Source organism: Rhodnius prolixus, unplaced genomic scaffold, assembly GCF_049639745.1.
Source record: "Rhodnius prolixus isolate KJV_2025 unplaced genomic scaffold, Rpr scaffold_12, whole genome shotgun sequence".
Classification (NCBI taxonomy): Eukaryota; Metazoa; Arthropoda; class Insecta; order Hemiptera; family Reduviidae; genus Rhodnius; species Rhodnius prolixus.
The window spans coordinates 4,597,992-4,615,725 of NW_027411635.1; the positions used below are offsets into that span (position 1 = coordinate 4,597,992).

Sequence of the window (17,734 nt, forward strand, 5' to 3'; positions counted from 1 at the left end):
GTACATTTTTTTTTTCACTTTTTTATGTTATTTATTAATATATTTCTGAGGTAAAATTGTAAGTAAAAAGGGCAAACATGATTGGCCTATTTATTTACCATAAGTCCTTCGCTAAAGGATACCTTTTGGCTGGAAACATAGTGGAGCGGCGATGATAGTTGCTTCAAATCAGAGAGAAAGCGACGAGCAGCCAGCAAAGATTCGCATGCACGAGTTTAGTCGCGTTACTCCTTTCGACGAGGCATGATTTAGGAATTATTTCTATAAAAAATTCATTTCTTCCTTGAAAATTTGGTATTTACAGCAGCTTAAAAGCAGGGAGCTGCAGTGTTCATGATATAAACAGGACTAGACATGAACTTGGTGAATTCAATCAATTGTACCAACTTCTGGAGCATCCTGGCAAGTCTCATTCGTGTATTCGAATGTCTATTTCAACATTTAATTACATACTAACCAGAGTTGAAGGCATGTTAATCAAGAAAAGGACGAATTTCAATGTTATTCTGTTCCATTTCTTCTTCTTCTTCTTCCTCCTTCCCCTCGAAGGGCCTTGGCCTCCTCTAACACCTTTCTCCACTCCTCTCTCCCAAAAAATCCCTCCGGCCGTGAGAGCCTCAGTACACTTACTTTCTGGACATGCCTCGTATGTTAACTTGTGTTTGTTTTGGCCGCTTTACTCTTCGCTATCATCGCCGCTCCATTATCGTTCCAGCCTTAGTACCTCAAGGTAACTGTTGAATCCCTTTCTTCAATTTCTTTATCAGTTATACGGACTCTAGGGAGAGAAATGGGACTTCTCTTTTTTGTCATTAGGTTTCAATATTATTCTTTGTTTTTAACAGGAAGTAAGTACAGTGCCCCAATATACAGGGGAATCCATTTAAAAAGCACCAATCGTTAATAACTTTTTGGGAAAGCGGAAATCCGAAAAAACTTCATTAAATAAACTATGTTTTTTTTTGTCTAGTTTTCAAATTTTCCATCCCCAATGCTGTATCTTCATTTATGGCGGAGTTACGGCCAAAAAACTGATCGGGGTTACATAAAGACCACTGGTTTTGACAATGATTATGAAAACTACATAAAAATGACGTTAACCCCGTTTCGATATCCCTAATATTTGTCGAGATATTTAAGATCAAAGTTACAATTTTAACTATTCGTGATCGGGTTTCAATATTAATTTTCCACCAGAAATGCACGTTTTGGGAGGTCCTCTGACTGCAAAAAATGTTATTGGTGACGCAAAGAACAAAAATAATAATAATTGAAGATTTTTAAAGAATGTAGTATAGTGTAATGGTTGTGGGTGAATCAGGATAAATTGTGTTTTATCATCAAATAAAAGTAACCATCACATCATGTTAATGTACCTCGTATGCAAGACTTCTTGACTTATGATTACGGTAAGAATATCTTTCCAGGGAAGGGAAGGCAGTCATTCACAATACTTAATACATCACAATACTTTTTTTTAAATAAAATGTCATACACGGGATTCGAACTGGGGATCTTCCACTTACAAAGCCACGCTCTTGACCAGTAGACCAAACATCCGCCCCTCCATATTGTAGTATTTTTCTGTCGAATTGAACTTCTTTAGGCGTTATAAAAAATTATAACCTGAATTATAGTTGAACTGAAAAACAAGCATGAATCTATTTAAAACGTTCGCGAGACCAGCCCACACATTAAATTTGATCATTGATTACGACAAAACACACTTTTGAATACTTTCAGATTTAAGTGCAGACATGGATGAGCCAGATAATGTGTTGGATTGCAGTCCGCAAGAGAGTTTAAGAAGAGAAAGCGCCAAAGATTATCAGAAAAGATTTTACGGCCATTGCAACGTCAGCACAGACATAAAAGAAGCTAATTTCTTCGGTTTGTAAGTAGACATATTTGATGAACAGTATTTATTTTATTGTTTACTGCAATAACTGATGAATAGATGTGCTCTATCTTTGTTTTGAATATTTGTTTTTCTTAATTTCATTTGCTTAATGATTTTATGTATGTTATTGTGCGGAAGTATAGTTACATCATTGATGTAATGTGAGTTTAAATAAAATAAAAATATACAGGGTGAACCAGTAAGTAATGTCCATAGGCCTACTGTGTGTAGTACATCTAAAGTGGAGTTCAATGACGTATTGGCCAACTTCATATTTTCCACGGTTCTTGAGTGACGCCACTTTAATTTTTTTTTCTGAAATCATTACTTTTTTTTTGCAATCAAAATGTTATTACTCAGAAAGTTTTAGTCCGAATTCGATTCTGATGACACGTTTAGAAAGACAGATAAATTTCCTAAAAATTGACACCATTTCGAAGCATAAGTTATTCTCCAAACAGCCTCAATCTTCCTCCGGATACTGGAAAAATAAAAGTAATCGAAATTTTTGAAGAAAACTCATTAGGCCCTTATGTGATCATTATCAGACCTAGGTGCTGGCACTTTTTATAAAAGTTTCCTTGTCTAAATGGGCTTTCAAACGGTATATCATTTTCCAGGATTCCTTTTATCTTCGTATGAGAAATTACGTTTGTTTTTGCAATAGAAAACGTGTTCACGAGCACTTAGTGTTAGTTTATCAAGTTGTTTAATTCATTGAAAACACTTTTAGATGGACCAGTAGTCAATTTCTAAAGTAGATTGTCTTAAAATAAGGAAGTCAAAGGTTACAAATTGCACTTTAAACATTTATTTCTGATCTCTCTGAAATATATGGAGTGACGTCACTCAAGAACAGTGGAAAATATGAAGTTGGCTAATACGTCATTGAACTCCACTTTAGATGTACTACACACAGTAGGCCTATGGACATTACTTAATGGTTCACCCTGTATAGAATCATACAAATCAGTTAATAATGTTGGTATAACAGATGATAAGGCAACTTATCAGACTTATTGAGACCAGTGAAAGATTAAAAACAAGAAGTCTAGCTCTGAACATTCTGACAGTTCTGAACTGAAAATAAATGAAATGCACGGTGTACAATCTGCCTATCGTTGTTTCTTGAAATATGTCAGGTTGTCCGTCGACTCCCTTGCCTCGTTTGCTTCGTTCAAATGATTTTCTACTCGCGTTCCATGTGTAATACGTAGGCACTTCCAAATACAGCAGTGTTGACAACGCGCAGAAAGCAGTAAACGTTGTAGCCGGTGGATTTAGGACTATTTGTTGCACATAGAAATCTATGTGAACATTCAATTTAACAATGCAACCGCAAAACTTTGAAATTGAATCGTAAAATATGTAGTATAACGTGTGTTGCTTTTATGTACTACAGATGGCGATTTTTTTTTTAAATTATTTAGTTTTTTGTTGTTTTTACCTGTCACTGGTGTGACATTTATGTAATTAGGTATTTAAAAAACACGCCCGTATTCGAATGCCAACGTTTTGTCCAAATTTTAAAGCAATCGGTGAAGAACTTTTTGAGATTTAAGATTTTGAACAAACGAAGATTTGTATTTTTATTTATATAGATTTATATAGGCTTTGATGTGAACTAAGTGGAACTGACCCTGGATTTGCTATCACAGCACCAGCCTTGATTTCATGTTTGATTGCTGTAAATAAGTGTATAGAATTAGAGAAAGATGAGAATATCGAGAACTCTATCCAACCTTTATGCAAGATGAATGCACTTATAGATATGGTTGTGAATAATTAGTTTTCTAAATAAATAATTGCAAAGTTACTAAACAACTATATTGATGTTGAAGTTAGGCATTGTAATGTCTATAATAATAATAATAATAATAATAATAATTTATTGTTCCATATAAAGATACAAGATCTCATTGGAGAGAGTTCACTGTTTACAGCAAATACAAAAACAAAACATTTTTACTGTTTGAAATAAAAATAAATCTACAGAAATAAAAATAAAATTTCATCCCAAAAATTGATACAGAACTTTAAATTTACTTATTCAGAATTGCTTAAAACCCTTGAATTCTCTACTTTTTCTTATTTATTTTTATACATTTTCTTATTTTTAAAATATTTTATTCTTCCCTGCAAAACGCTCTTAACTTGCATACATCACGGACATATTTAAAAATGGTTTTTAATTCGGGTTCAGATGTCATACTAAGCATTCTAAGTACATCCTCATTTTGAGGCTCATTATGGATATTAAGTTCATTATAAAGGTGTTTCCTTAAAGGGGCATAAATTGGACATCTAATAAATATATGATAAATATCTTCCATTTCTAATAGGTTGCAGATTGAACACACTTCCTCAGTTTTAATTATATACATAACATTTTTTATGACAATTTTCAGCATTAATTTATTACCAGTTCTCAACTGTGCCAATACCTTAGTGATATGGTGTGGAATTTTAAGCGATAAATAAGATTGTGGATTTTCATAATTACAATTAATGTTTAAACACTTATAGATTGGACAGAAACTACTCTTAGCCAAGCTTGCTTTATCTAATTCGAGTAAATAATCTTTGTATTTCTTTAAAATTTCTGCTAAGTTTTTTTTTAAATATTCAAAATTGAAATTAACTGAATCTAAATTATATCCACAATTTTGCAATAAATTCTTTAGTTGCGTCCACCAATTAAACTTTACACATTTTATATTTTTGTTGTCCAATTTAACCAATTCATTGAAACAAATTTTCGGGAATCTATCAGATTCCATAGCAAATATTTGTAACAGCCATTTCAGGGCAGACTTCAACACAAAATATGATACCGGACATGAGCCGATCTCCAATCTAATTATATAATGAGGCGTGTTGACCGCAAGTGAGAGCAATTTTTTATAAAATCCTAAGTGGCAAGACTCTAATTTTTGTAAATATCTTAAGGCCGTAACCTGTGTACCGTATAGTAATGAATTTAATGTTAACGAATGATACAATTTGTTGCGAACCTCCCATGAATTACATTTTATATTACTTAATATCTTCATCACAGAGCCAAATCCGATATTATTTCTTGCCACTAAAGACTCAACAGCATTTTTAAAGACACCAGAATTACTGAAAATTACGCCTAAATACGAGTACTGACTCGCTTGCTCTAGAATGTCGTCACCGTACTTAAATGGAATTTTGGATTTCACATATCTACCCTTATGGAACACAACAACTTTGGTTTTTTTTACATTTAGTTTTAAGCAATTATTATCACAATAAGTTTTAAATAAATTTAATTTTCTATTAACATCAGTAACGGAATCACATAACAGGACCAGATCGTCTGCGTAAAGCACAAAAATGTCAACATCATTATTAATTTTTATTCCTGCAACCTCCTGACTTCTGAAATAACTCTCCAAATCGGATACATATAAACTAAACAATAAAGGTGATAGTGACTCACCCTGTAAAACACCCTTTGTTACATTTATTTCCGAGCTAACACCTTCCGGGGTCCTAACTTGTAGAGTTGCATCACTATACAAATTCTGCAAAATTCTAATAAATTCGCTTCGGCGGTACATATACTAATGTCTATATTAGATAATGAAAATAATGTTGCCCAGAAAAATCGCAAAAGAAAAATACCTCAAATCTCAGGGACCACCTGAAAAAGCCTGTAGGATATTTACAGAGACGCTAAATTCCCAAAAATATGTAGGCAAATCTACATTCTACGCGTTATATCAGGGTAGAGAGGTTGTCGCGAGTTGTCGCGACTAGCATAGCCGCAGTTACACCAAGTTACCTGGAAAAGAGAGTAGTGGTTAAGGTCCACTTTTATCTTGGTACAGATATTCAGGGAGGTCCTTATGCTGGGATATCCATCCAGAGAGACGCTGATAGCAGCTATGTAATTATTGTTATATTATTTCCAGCGACGGCGAATTTATTGTTGCCGGCTCAGATGATGGATCAATATTTTTCTGGGATCGCCACACCACCAACAACATCAGAATCTTAAAAGGTGACTCAACAACTGTGAACTGTGTGCAGCCACATCCTACAAGTTGTCTTTTAGCCACCTCTGGAATTGATAGTTGTGTGCGCCTTTGGAGTCCTCGTACAATGGTGAATATATTTAAAAGTTTTAACGTAGTTTAGTGAGTGCATTTTAAATAACTAGAAAGTTTATTATGCAGATTATAATTAACTGCTTCCATCTCTTCCTAGGTCTTACTAATTCCAGTAAACCCTCCAATCGGTGCTTATAAAACTATTTATGGCTCTCTATTCGCTCAATATGTACCAGCCAACCAAGTCTTCTTGCTTTAGCTTTAACATCCAACTCCTTAAGCTCGCGTGTTGCTTTTGATCCTCCGAAGAACGTCTATCCAGTTGGGGCCAAAAATCTTCCCTCAAACACACGCCTTTCCCATATTCGGATCTGCTTACTGCCGTTCTCAATTAGTGTCCAGGTTTCGCAGGCATACGAGGGGCACTACTTATATTTTGAGCCTTGGCAACACTGAGTATTGTCAGGTGCTATCTGACGTTTCCACTTGAAAGTTTGACATTTTTGACCATAACCTTCTTCAGAACGTTTTGTTATTTGAGCACGATTTGTGTTGTTTACAGTCACTTGGAAATTGTGTCTCAGCGAAAAAATGGAATTAACTCGTGAAAATTTTCGTGCAATGATTTATTACGACTTTCGACGTGGATTATCAAGACAGGAGTGCATCGATCAACTTACTTCCACTTTTGGCGATAAAGCCCTATCCTTTGCCACTGTGAAATGCTGGTATAACGAATTCAATCGTGGTTGTCGTTAGCTCACCGACGAAAGTCGTGAAGGTCGTCCAGAATCAGTTGTTGTGTCAGAAAACATTGATGCTGTGCAAAAACAAATAATGCAAGATCGTCATGTGACATACTGTGAGATTGAGGCAACCTTAGGCATTAGTTTCACCAGCATATATAAAATATTGCATGATCATTTAGCCGTGGAAAAGGTTTTTTCTCATTGGATCCCACATAATCTGACAAAATCTCAAAAAGATGCTCGTGTCGATTGGTGCAAACAAATGCTTAAGAAATACAATGGCGGTGCTTTAAAAGACGTCTATAAGATTGTAACAGGTGACGAATCATGGTTATATGCGTATGAGCCGGAAACTAAACAGCAGTCAACTGCATGGGTGTTTCAGGATGAACCAAATTCAACAAAAGTTATTCGCGCTCGAAACGCTTCGAAACAAATGGTCGCCTGTTTTTTTTCGGAAAAACTGGTCATGTGGCAAGAGTGCCTTTAGAGGAACGTAGAACGGTCATTTCTGAATGGTACACAACCATTTGTTTGCCGGAAGTCTTCGATGAAATAAGGAAAACAAACAAGCGCCGTCGGATCATTCTTCATCAAGACAATGCCAGCTGTCACACATCTCGTCTAACAACCGACTATTTGAGCACTCAAAAAATCGAATTAATGGGTCATCCGCCGTACAGTCCTGTTTTGGCACCAAATGACTTCTTTTTGTTTCCGAACGGTCAAGAATAAATTACGTGGACAGAAGAAGCCGTTGATGCATTCAAAAACCATGTTTTGGAGGTGTCTCAAGCGGAATGGAAAAAAATGCTTTGACAAGTGGTTCGAACGCATGCAGAAGTTTATAGATCATAAAGGAGAATATTTTGAAAAACAATAAAGTCATTTTCAATGACAAATTACTGTTTTTTTTTTTTTATTATTAAGCTCAAAATATAAATAGTGTCCCTCGTACAACTGGACGTATGACTGTTTTATAAACTCTCAGTTTATTTGAGCTCAACCTCTGGCGGCTATTCAGGCGGGGCTTAACGTCAAACTACCATTTACTAGGTGTCGTGGACGGAGGCGAATAGCAAACGTACTTTACTATTTCTCATTTAACCATTAAATAAAATCCAAAGCCAAGACCGGGAATCGAACCCAGTACCACAATGCATATAAGCTTTGCAGGTCTCGCCTCTTAACCCGCTCGGCTACCGTGGCGCCTTCCTCTGGCGGCTATTCTTTCATTTACGAGGGTCGTTTGAAAAGTCCGTGCAAAGTCAGAGAGATAGCACCACTGGCGCATATCGAGGTTATGTTTAGTTAGTAGCATCTCTTGGAAGAACACACACCAAGTTTCAGCCAGATCGGTCTATTTCTTTGTGTTTGGCATTCGTTTGAATCGAGGAAGTCGAGTGATTTTCAAAAAATGGACGAAAAAGAATTTCGTGTGTTGATTAAACACTACTTTATGAAAGGCAAAACGCCTCAGGAGACTAAAGAGAAGCTTGATAAACATTATGGCGACTCTGCACCTTCGATTCGAACAGTTTATAAGTGGTTTCAAAATTTTCGGAGTGGCAATATGGGCACAAGTGACGCTGAACGTTCTGGACGCCCTGTTGAGGTTACTACTCCAGAAATCATTGATAAAATCCATGATATGGTGATGGATGACAGAAGAGTGAAGGTGCGTGGGATTGCTAGTGCTGTGGGCATCTCGAATGAACGGGTACATAATATTTTGCATCAACATTTGGACATGACAAAGCTATCCGCAAGATGGGTGCCGCGATTGCTCACGCTTGACCAAAAACGAAATCGTGTGAAGTGTTGCAAGGACGGTTTGCAGCTGTTCCAGAAGAATCCGCAGGACTTTAAGCGTCGTTTCGTCACTGTGGATGAAACATGGATACATCACTACACTCCTGAGACCAAAGAACAATCTAAACAATGGGTTACCAAGGGGGAATCTGCGCCAAAAAAGGCAAAGACCGTTTCTTCGGCCGGAAAGATTATGGCGACTGTCTTTTGGGATTCGCAAGGAATAATCCTCATCGACTATCTGGAAAAGGGTAAAACTATTACAGGTGCATATTATTCATCGTTATTGGACCGTTTGAAAACCGAGCTGCAAGAAAAATGCCCACGATTGACCCACAAAAAAGTCCTCACGCACCAGCTCACACCTCAGCAGTTGTGGTCGCAAAATTAATGGAAATAGGGTTCCAACTCGTTTCACATCCCCCCTATTCTCCAGACTTGGCTCCCTCGGACTACTATTTGTTCCCCAATATGAAGAAATGGCTGTGGGGAAAAAGATTTTATTCAAACGAGGAGGTGATTGCAGAAACGAATGGCTATTTTTCAGACTTGGACAAATTCTATTATTCGGAAGGGATCAACAAACTAGAGCAGCGTTGGACGAAGTGTATAAGCCTAAAAGGAGACTATGTTGAAAAATAAAAAAGGTTTACCCCAAAAAATTAAGTAGTTTTTATTTTTGCACGGACTTTTCAAACGACCCTCGTATTTTACTTTGAACTTCTCTATCACTGGTAAATATGGTTCCTAAATATTTAGCTAATTCTATTACCAACACCTGTAGACAACTCCAGTGCTTAGCCCATTGGAATCCAATGCGGAGATCCCAGGTTAGAATCCAATTGCCAGCCCTTAGATGATCTCTTCCTAAGGTGCTTCCTACCGCTTCGGTGATGGACAATGTTGTCTGGTATGTGGGAGACCAACAATACAATGAAAATAGCTCCAGAAGCCAACGATCTTAGAAGTTGACGCAATCTGAATTACATCCAAAAACTAATTGTACTTCCTTTTCTCAACACTTCCTGTGTTTTTTTTAAATAATAATACACCATGTTGATGCCAAGAATCTATGGCAATTTTGTATATGTTTGTTTGGAAAGTGCTTTACATCAGATTAATTTTATAGAATAGTGTATTCTGTCTTAGGATGGATATTGCAAACAATTTGAAATTACTGAAAAAGACGAATTGGCTGAGACCAATCATCGAAGAATGCTGCCCGACCCGATCAACATTGCTTTATTGCGTGTAAGACGACGGGTACAACGTACTGCAGAACGTAATTGCAACATCGTTTAGTTCAAATAAGTAAATCTAGCGTAATAATAATTTATATTTTTAACCCATTAAGGACCTTAACTATTTTATACAATTTTTTTTTTTTTATGATATTTTGTAGGATGCTTTATAATGGCGAATTTTATTTTTGGTAAAAGTATGTTTTTTTTCCAATGTTGCTAAATGGCAACAAAGGGACATGGGAGTGCAAAAACCTTTTATATTTAATAGGAATAAATTTATTATTAAACCATAAAACCTAATTTAATTACTATTTAAACGAATAATATCATTAATTACCTACTTGAGAATGAAAATTAAAATGTATGAAATTCCGCAAAACCATCGCGATACATAGACCGACATGACATACACTCAGTGACAAAAAAAAACCGGACACTCATATTTATAACAAAAAAAGCCGCACATCTGTATTTATTCGTTTAATTCCAATTTTTTATCTATGTATTAATTATAACGCATTTAATAATTTACTGAATAAGTTAATTTTAATGCAATCAGATCAGAAATTCATAAGTTACAGAAAAATTATGTAAACCCCGGAAAATCTTTATAGTGATAAATTGAAATTTAAGTAACAATTATTACCTTGTTGATTTCTAATACTGCGTATTACCTCCTCTGGCCCTTCGGATGGCTTCCAGTCTCCTAGGCATCGAGTAAATAAGCGACTGAATTTCATCTTGTGAAACAGCATCCCATAACTCACCAACAGCAGTTTGTAGCTGATAACATTTGTTGGGGGTGACGGAAGTTGCCTGAGGTGTCTCTTTAACATGTCCCATAAGTTTTCAATGGGATTCATGTCTGGAGAACGTGCTGGCCAATTCATTGTAGTAATTGATACATCCTCCAAGTAATGGGTAACAATTCGTGCAACATGCGGTCGAGCATTATCCTGCATTAACACGAAGTTATCCCCCAATAAATGGAGCAAATGGGACCACAGCTTCCTGAAGAATCTCTTCAATGTACCGTCGAGCAGTCAAAGATCCATTCTATATAGGAATTAGTTCGGTACGGGCTTGGGTGTTGATTCCACCTCATACCATAATTGGCTGCTTTTGAAAAGGTTGGGATTCTCGCATGGTACATGAAGCATAGCGCTCACCAGGTCTTCTCCATACACGGTCCCGGTCGTCTGATTGCCACAAAGCAAACCGGCACTCATCTGTGAAGAGAACAGCCCCCCATTGCTCAAGTGTCCAATGGAGATACTGATTTACAAAAAGTCTCCTTTCTACTCGATGCCTCTCCAGTAGAAGAGGACCTGTTGCGAGACGTCTAGAGACTAAGTTATTCTTTTGAAGCCTTCTAATGACTGTCCGAGAGCTCACCCTGACATTACGGACCGTTTGTAGTTCGCTACGTATCTCGGGAGCGGTCACATGTAAGAGTAATAAAACGATCGTCTCTAGGCGACGTACATCGCTGTCGATCGAAGTTCTTCGATCGAGACTTCCGGTGGTCCTAAGTCGTTGAAGGCCATCGTGGATGGTAGAGCGCGGCTCACCTATGACTTGAGCGATGTACCGTACGCTACGCCCTTCGTTGGCCAAAGCATCTGCCCGGGCAAGGTCTTCACGACTTAAAACCATCCTTTTTGGGGAAAAAGTCAATTTAATTAAATTTTTGCAAAAATTTATGTTTAATCAAAGAATATAATTTGAAAAAATTAAAAAACTCACTTGATAAGCTGACTCAAGGAAAAAATAAAAAATCTGTTAAACCGTTTTAAACACTAAAAGAAAAAGTATCACTGATAAATGGTAATGATTAGTTTGAGCTCAAAGATCATTGCTAACATTTGTACCTAATTATTAAAGAAGATAAACAAATAACTACAGGTGTCCGGTTTTTTTTTGTCACTGAGTGTATTTTGCATATTGTGCGGATAATTGATTGGTGGCTGCACAACTCCTTTTCTTCTTGCCTTCCGTTTGCTCTACAAAAGACCCCATTTGGTCGTACCTAACTGAATGTCGAAAAACTAATTCAGCAGGAGTTAGTACTGACACCCAGGTAAATGGGTAATATCCCTTCTCCTCCTCCTCCTCACCTGATTCTTCGTCTGCCAAAATTCAAGAAAAATTTAGTCAAGGAACAACTCATCGTCATAACTTCAACAGAAAAACCTGGCCTAAAATAAAAGAAGTGGATGTAGCACAAAGGCTCTTTGTTGCCATATGGCAACAGCACATTTTAACTTGTTGTAAATCCAATGTAAACATTGTAAAAATTTTTTCTTTTTTTCTAGCAGTACATCCATTCAAACGAAAAACATAGAGAAATTTCTCTTAAAATTAAATAGTAAACAAATAATTAACTAACTCTAGGAGCAGCTGAAGGAATTAGAGATCGGCCATTATTTTATAATTTTTCTCACTTAATTACTCGTCATAAACAAAAACCAAGCCTCTAATTGCAAAGTAAAAGGTTTCTTCTAAATACCAATAACTGCTAATAATCGATAAACCTATTTACAACATGCGTGATAACGTTCGAAAATGTAAAGAATTTTGCGTTACCATTTGGCAACAAAAGTCCTTAATGGGTTAAGCAAACAAATTTGTAATATTTGAGCCGTTGAAAGTGGCCCCCTCCTAAGTCCATTTATACTTAAATTGAGTTTGTGTTTCAATGCAATTAAAAATATACGTACAGGATACTATTGAGTCATGGGAGGGTCGTTTGAAAAGTCCGTGCAAAGTCAGAGAGATAGCACCACTGGCGCGTATCGAGGTTATGTTTAGTTAGTAGCATCTCTTGGAAGAACACACACCAAGTTTCAGCCAGATCGGTCTATTTCATTGTGTTTGGCGTTCCTTTGAATCGAGGAAGTCGAGTGATTTTCAAAAAATGGACGAAAAAGAATTTCGTGTGTTGATTAAACACTACTTTATGAAAGGCAAAACGCCTCAGGAGACTAAAGAGAAGCTTGATAAACATTATGGTGACTCTGCACCTTCGATTAGAACAGTTTATAAGTGGTTTCAAAATTTTCGGAGTGGCCATATGGGCACAAGTGACGCTGAACGTTCTGGACGCCCTGTTGAGGTTACTACTCCAGAAATCATTGATAAAATCCATGATATGGTGATGGATGACAGAAGAGTGAAGGTGCGTGAGATTGCTAGTGCTGTGGGCATCTCGAATGAACGGGTACATAATATTTTGCATCAACATTTGGACATGACAAAGCTATCCGCAAGATGGATGCCGCGATTGCTCACGCTTGACCAAAAACGAAATCGTGTAAGGACGGTTTGCAGCTGTTCCAGAAGAATCCGCAGGACTTTAAGCGTCGTTTCGTCACTGAGGATGAAACATGGATACATCACTACACTCCTGAGACCAAAGAACAATCTAAACAATGGGTTACCAAGGGGGAATCTGCGCCAAAAAAGGCGAAGACCGTTCCTTCGGCCGGAAAGATTATGGCGACTGTCTTTTGGGATTCGCAAGGAATAATCCTCATCGACTATCTGGAAAAGGGTAAAACTATTACAGGTGCATATTATTCATCGTTATTGGACCGTTTGAAAACCGAGCTGCAAGAAAAACGCCCACGATTGGCCCACAAAAAAGTCCTTTTCCATCACGACAACGCACCAGCTCACACCTCAGCAGTTGTGGTCGCAAAATTAATGGAAATAGGGTTCCAACTCGTTTCACATTCCCCCTATTCTCCAGACTTGGCTCCCTCGGACTACTATTTGTTCCCCAATATGAAGAAATGGCTGGCGGGAAAAAGATTTTATTCAAACGAGGAGGTGATTGCAGAAACGAATGGCTATTTTTCAGACTTGGACAAATCCTATTATTCGGAAGGGATCAACAAACTAGAGCAGTGTTGGACGAAGTGTATAAGCCTAAAAGGAGACTATGTTGAAAAATAAAAAAGGTTTACCACAAAAAATTAAGTAGTTTTTATTTTTGCACGGACTTTTCAAACGACCCTCGTACTTCTTAAGTGTATCTAAAGTTGTTAAATTTATTTTAAAAGTGCCTTCAGAGGGGGGCTGACGACAACGCGACACAACCTGAATGATAGGTTATAGTCTGGGAAGGTTTAGCGTCACTTTAGAGTGTTTACGTTACATAGAATGTTTTCATAGTGTTTAACGACTGTGACATATAAACTAGTAATTTAATTTGTAAGACCGTTTTTGAAACAGATTTTATTATTCCGTAAAGAATATAATTTTATAAATAAATTAATACATAACATACATACAGTAAAGAATAATCAAATTACTAGTTTATATGTCACCGTCGTTAAACACTATGAAAACACTCTATGTAACGTAAACACTCTAAAGTGACGCTAAACCTTCCCAGACTATAACCTATCATTCAGGTTGTGAACGCGTTGTCAGCCCCATCTGATGGCACTTTTACATTATATAGTTCCTATTAAAATATTGGCAATCATTAAGTGAACAATATGTGTTTTCTTACCAAGAATGAAAGTTAGGCCACTTTCAAAATAAACAACCATATTCGCTATAAAATTTGAAGGAGCCCAAGTCCAATTCAATATAGTTTTAAGATGTTTCAAATTGAAAAAAACAATACTCAAATTTATTTTACATATCTTTACAACACTTAAAAAACATAATTTGTGCGATTCAAAACATTTTTTTGACTACATAACGTACATAATTACAAAACAATTTACTACTAATCTACATTTTGGGTATGTGAAAGGGATTTGAAGAAATGATGATGTTCCGGTGGTATGTATCCGTAATAGGTCAATTATGTCCTTGAGTTTGGCTGCTAAATTTGTCTCATATTTGTATACAGTGGTGTCCATACAATACGAGGGTCGTTTGAAAAGTCCGTGCAAAAATAAAAACTACTTAATTTTTTGGGGTAAACCTTTTTTATTTTTCAACATAGTCTCCTTTTAGGCTTATACACTTCGTCCAACGCTGCTCTAGTTTGTTGATCCCTTCCGAATAACAGGATTTGTCCAAGTCTGAAAAATAGCCATTCGTTTCTGCAATCACCTCCTCGTTTTAATAAAATCTTTTTCCCGCCAGCCATTTCTTCATATTGGGGAACAAGTAGTAGTCCGAGGGAGCCAAGTCTGGAGAATAGGGGGGATGTGAAACGAGTTGGAACCCTATTTCCATTAATTTTGCGACCACAACTGCTGAGGTGTGAGCTGGTGCGTTGTCGTGATGGAAAAGGACTTTTTTGTGGGCCAATCGTGGGCGTTTTTCTTGCAGCTCGGTTTTCAAACGGTCCAATAACGATGAATAATATGCACCTGTAATAGTTTTACCCTTTTCCAGATAGTCGATGAGGATTATTCCTTGCGAATCCCAAAAGACAGTCGCCATAATCTTTCCGGCCGAAGGAACGGTCTTCGCCTTTTTTGGCGCAGATTCCCCCTTGGTAACCCATTGTTTAGATTGTTCTTTGGTCTCAGGAGTGTAGTGATGTATCCATGTTTCATCCACAGTCGACGCTTAAAGTCCTGCGGATTCTTCTGGAACATCTGCAAACCGTCCTTGCAACACTTCACACGATTTCGTTTTTTTGGTCAAGCGTGAGCAATCGCGGTACCCATCTTGCGGATAGCTTTGTCATGTCCAAATGTTGATGCAAAATATTATGTACCCGTTCATTCGAGATGCCCACAGCACTAGCAATCTCACGCACCTTCACTCTTCTGTCATCCATCACCATATCATGGATTTTATCAATGATTTCTGGAGTAGTAACCTCAACAGGGCGTCCAGAACGTTCAGCGTCACTTGTGCCCATATGGCCACTCCGAAAATTTTGAAACCACTTATAAACTGTTCGAATCGAAGGTGCAGAGTCGCCATAATGTTTATCAAGCTTCTCTTTAGTCTCCTGAGGCGTTTTGCCTTTCATAAAGTAGTGTTTAATCAACACACGAAATTCTTTTTCGTCCATTTTTTGAAAATCACTCGACTTCCTCGATTCAAACGAATGCCAAACACAAAGAAATAGACTGATCTGGCTGAAACTTGGTGTGTGTTCTTCCAAGAGATGCTACTAACTAAACATAACCTCGATACGCGCCAGTAGTGCTATCTCTCTGACTTTGCACGGACTTTTCAAACGACCCTCGTATTTTCTAACTTTCTTGGTCTACCCCGACGTGGTAATAAATTCAAGATTTTTAAAATTTTCATTCACATTCATTGATGTCTTATAGAAAATTTTATACGGCTCATTTCTGACCAAAACGCATCCAACATATTTTTAACCAGTTTAATTGATTCTCCGCTAACATTCTTTCACCCTTTTAAAAAATTGCGTCTTCTAATAATTTTCTTGATACAAAATCTTCTTGTCTAATTTCATTTACAATAAAGTGATTACCTTTCCGACACTTTTTATTTGCTAATATTGTAATAATCTTGGGGTGACATTATCAATAATAATTAATAACTTAATTTAAGTATAACTGGACTTAGGCCACTTTCAAAATAAACGGCTCATTTTACATTTTTGGGAATATTATTTAATATTTCCTTATTTTTAGGGGTTGCTTACAGCTTACTGCCGGTCGATGGACAGTGTTCTCTGTTACCAGACGCTATCCAGAGGCGGGCATTGTACTGAAATAGTACAATAGGCTATTAGTTGTAGCATAACCCTGAATTCTACGTTGATATGTAGTTAATTTGATTTAATCGTTAATTCTAATATATTTCTTAATTATATCGACGCTGTATGGGCGCTGTTATCACTGTTGATTATTTATTTATATTCAGTTCTAGGTACAAGGTCTGACACTACTGCTAGTAATCCACGAGAATATTACTGAATGCAATAGGATTGAAACCAGAAAAAACCGAAGAATTATTTGAAAAGATATCACTAACAAGTGAAAGTGGTTACTACAATAACTGTTAATAACTAAAATCATAAATTATGGATCATTATCATTATAAATACAATAAAATTGTTCAGACTTGATACTTAGTATTTGAAATGCAGTGCAAGCTAATTAAAAAATAAACATTAAAAATTGTACTATGGATGAAGTTTGTTTTATTCTAAATGAAGAGAATTGTAAAAGTTTATTTAATTATTTAAAACTATTTCTACCATAAGGATAATAGTTATTGATTAATCGAATTACTATTAATTGATATTATTTAATCACTTTGTTCCAAAATTAAATTTAAAAAAAGTAGAATTGCTACTCGGCAGATGGAATAGCCAATTGCAAGTGTTTTTGGTTGAAGCTATAAGATTTGTTTATAGTTCATGTTTTTTGATTTTTGATTTTTTTTTTAAATAAACTCTTTATTATAGTCTTTAATCTATTAAAACGGAGTGATTAGTTAGTCCAAATTAATCCGAGAGGATTACACGAATCTTTTTAGCGTAAAGTTCAGACTTATCAGATGGATGAGACTGGAAACACATTTGACGTAGACTACAAGAGTTGGCTTCTTGTGGAATCTTGTCAGGCGCTGCGCAATGAGTTTAAAGGTAAAAAAAAAAGGCGATTTAATTCGTCCTAAAAGTGGCTTTAATACCTTTGAAGCACTTAAGAGGCTGAACTGCAACACTTCCAGCACTTCCACGCCGTCATTATTGTTCCATCTTGAGCAGCGAGGAATAGTACCATATTACTGGCACTGTCACCGTGCAATTAGTGTACACAGTTAGTGTATATAGATTTACTGTAAGAAGTAATACTGTTCCTACCAAATTGTATGCCACCACTTGCAGACAAGAAGTATTTGTAGAGGAAATACTAGATTTACGCACAAGAAGTTAGTTCAGAAAGACGGAAATGCAAGAATATTGCAGACATAAAATCCTGCTGCTACTAATCTTTAACTAGCTAGATGTAGATTGGGTTGATATCGCTCAGTAATGAAGGGCTAAAT

At 36.6% G+C, this 17,734-nt stretch overlaps 1 protein-coding gene across 2 annotated transcripts in view; it reads left to right on the top strand.

Annotated features, from left to right (window-relative positions):
• LOC141461739 (WD and tetratricopeptide repeats protein 1-like) overlaps nucleotides 1-17,039 on the top strand; it is a 38,543-nt gene extending 21,504 nt beyond the window's left edge. The window contains exons 12-15 of one of the 2 annotated variants that reach the window (XM_074143018.1): nucleotides 1,744-1,894; nucleotides 5,842-6,034; nucleotides 9,690-9,851; nucleotides 16,604-17,039. In XM_074143018.1, coding sequence (XP_073999119.1) covers nucleotides 1,744-1,894; nucleotides 5,842-6,034; nucleotides 9,690-9,842 — 497 coding nt within the window. In that variant the 3' untranslated portion in view covers nucleotides 9,843-9,851; nucleotides 16,604-17,039. The remainder of the gene's footprint in view (nucleotides 1-1,743; nucleotides 1,895-5,841; nucleotides 6,035-9,689; nucleotides 9,852-16,603) is intronic. The other variant, XM_074143017.1, reaches the window with a different exon arrangement.
• The last annotated feature ends 695 nt before the right edge of the window (nucleotides 17,040-17,734 follow it).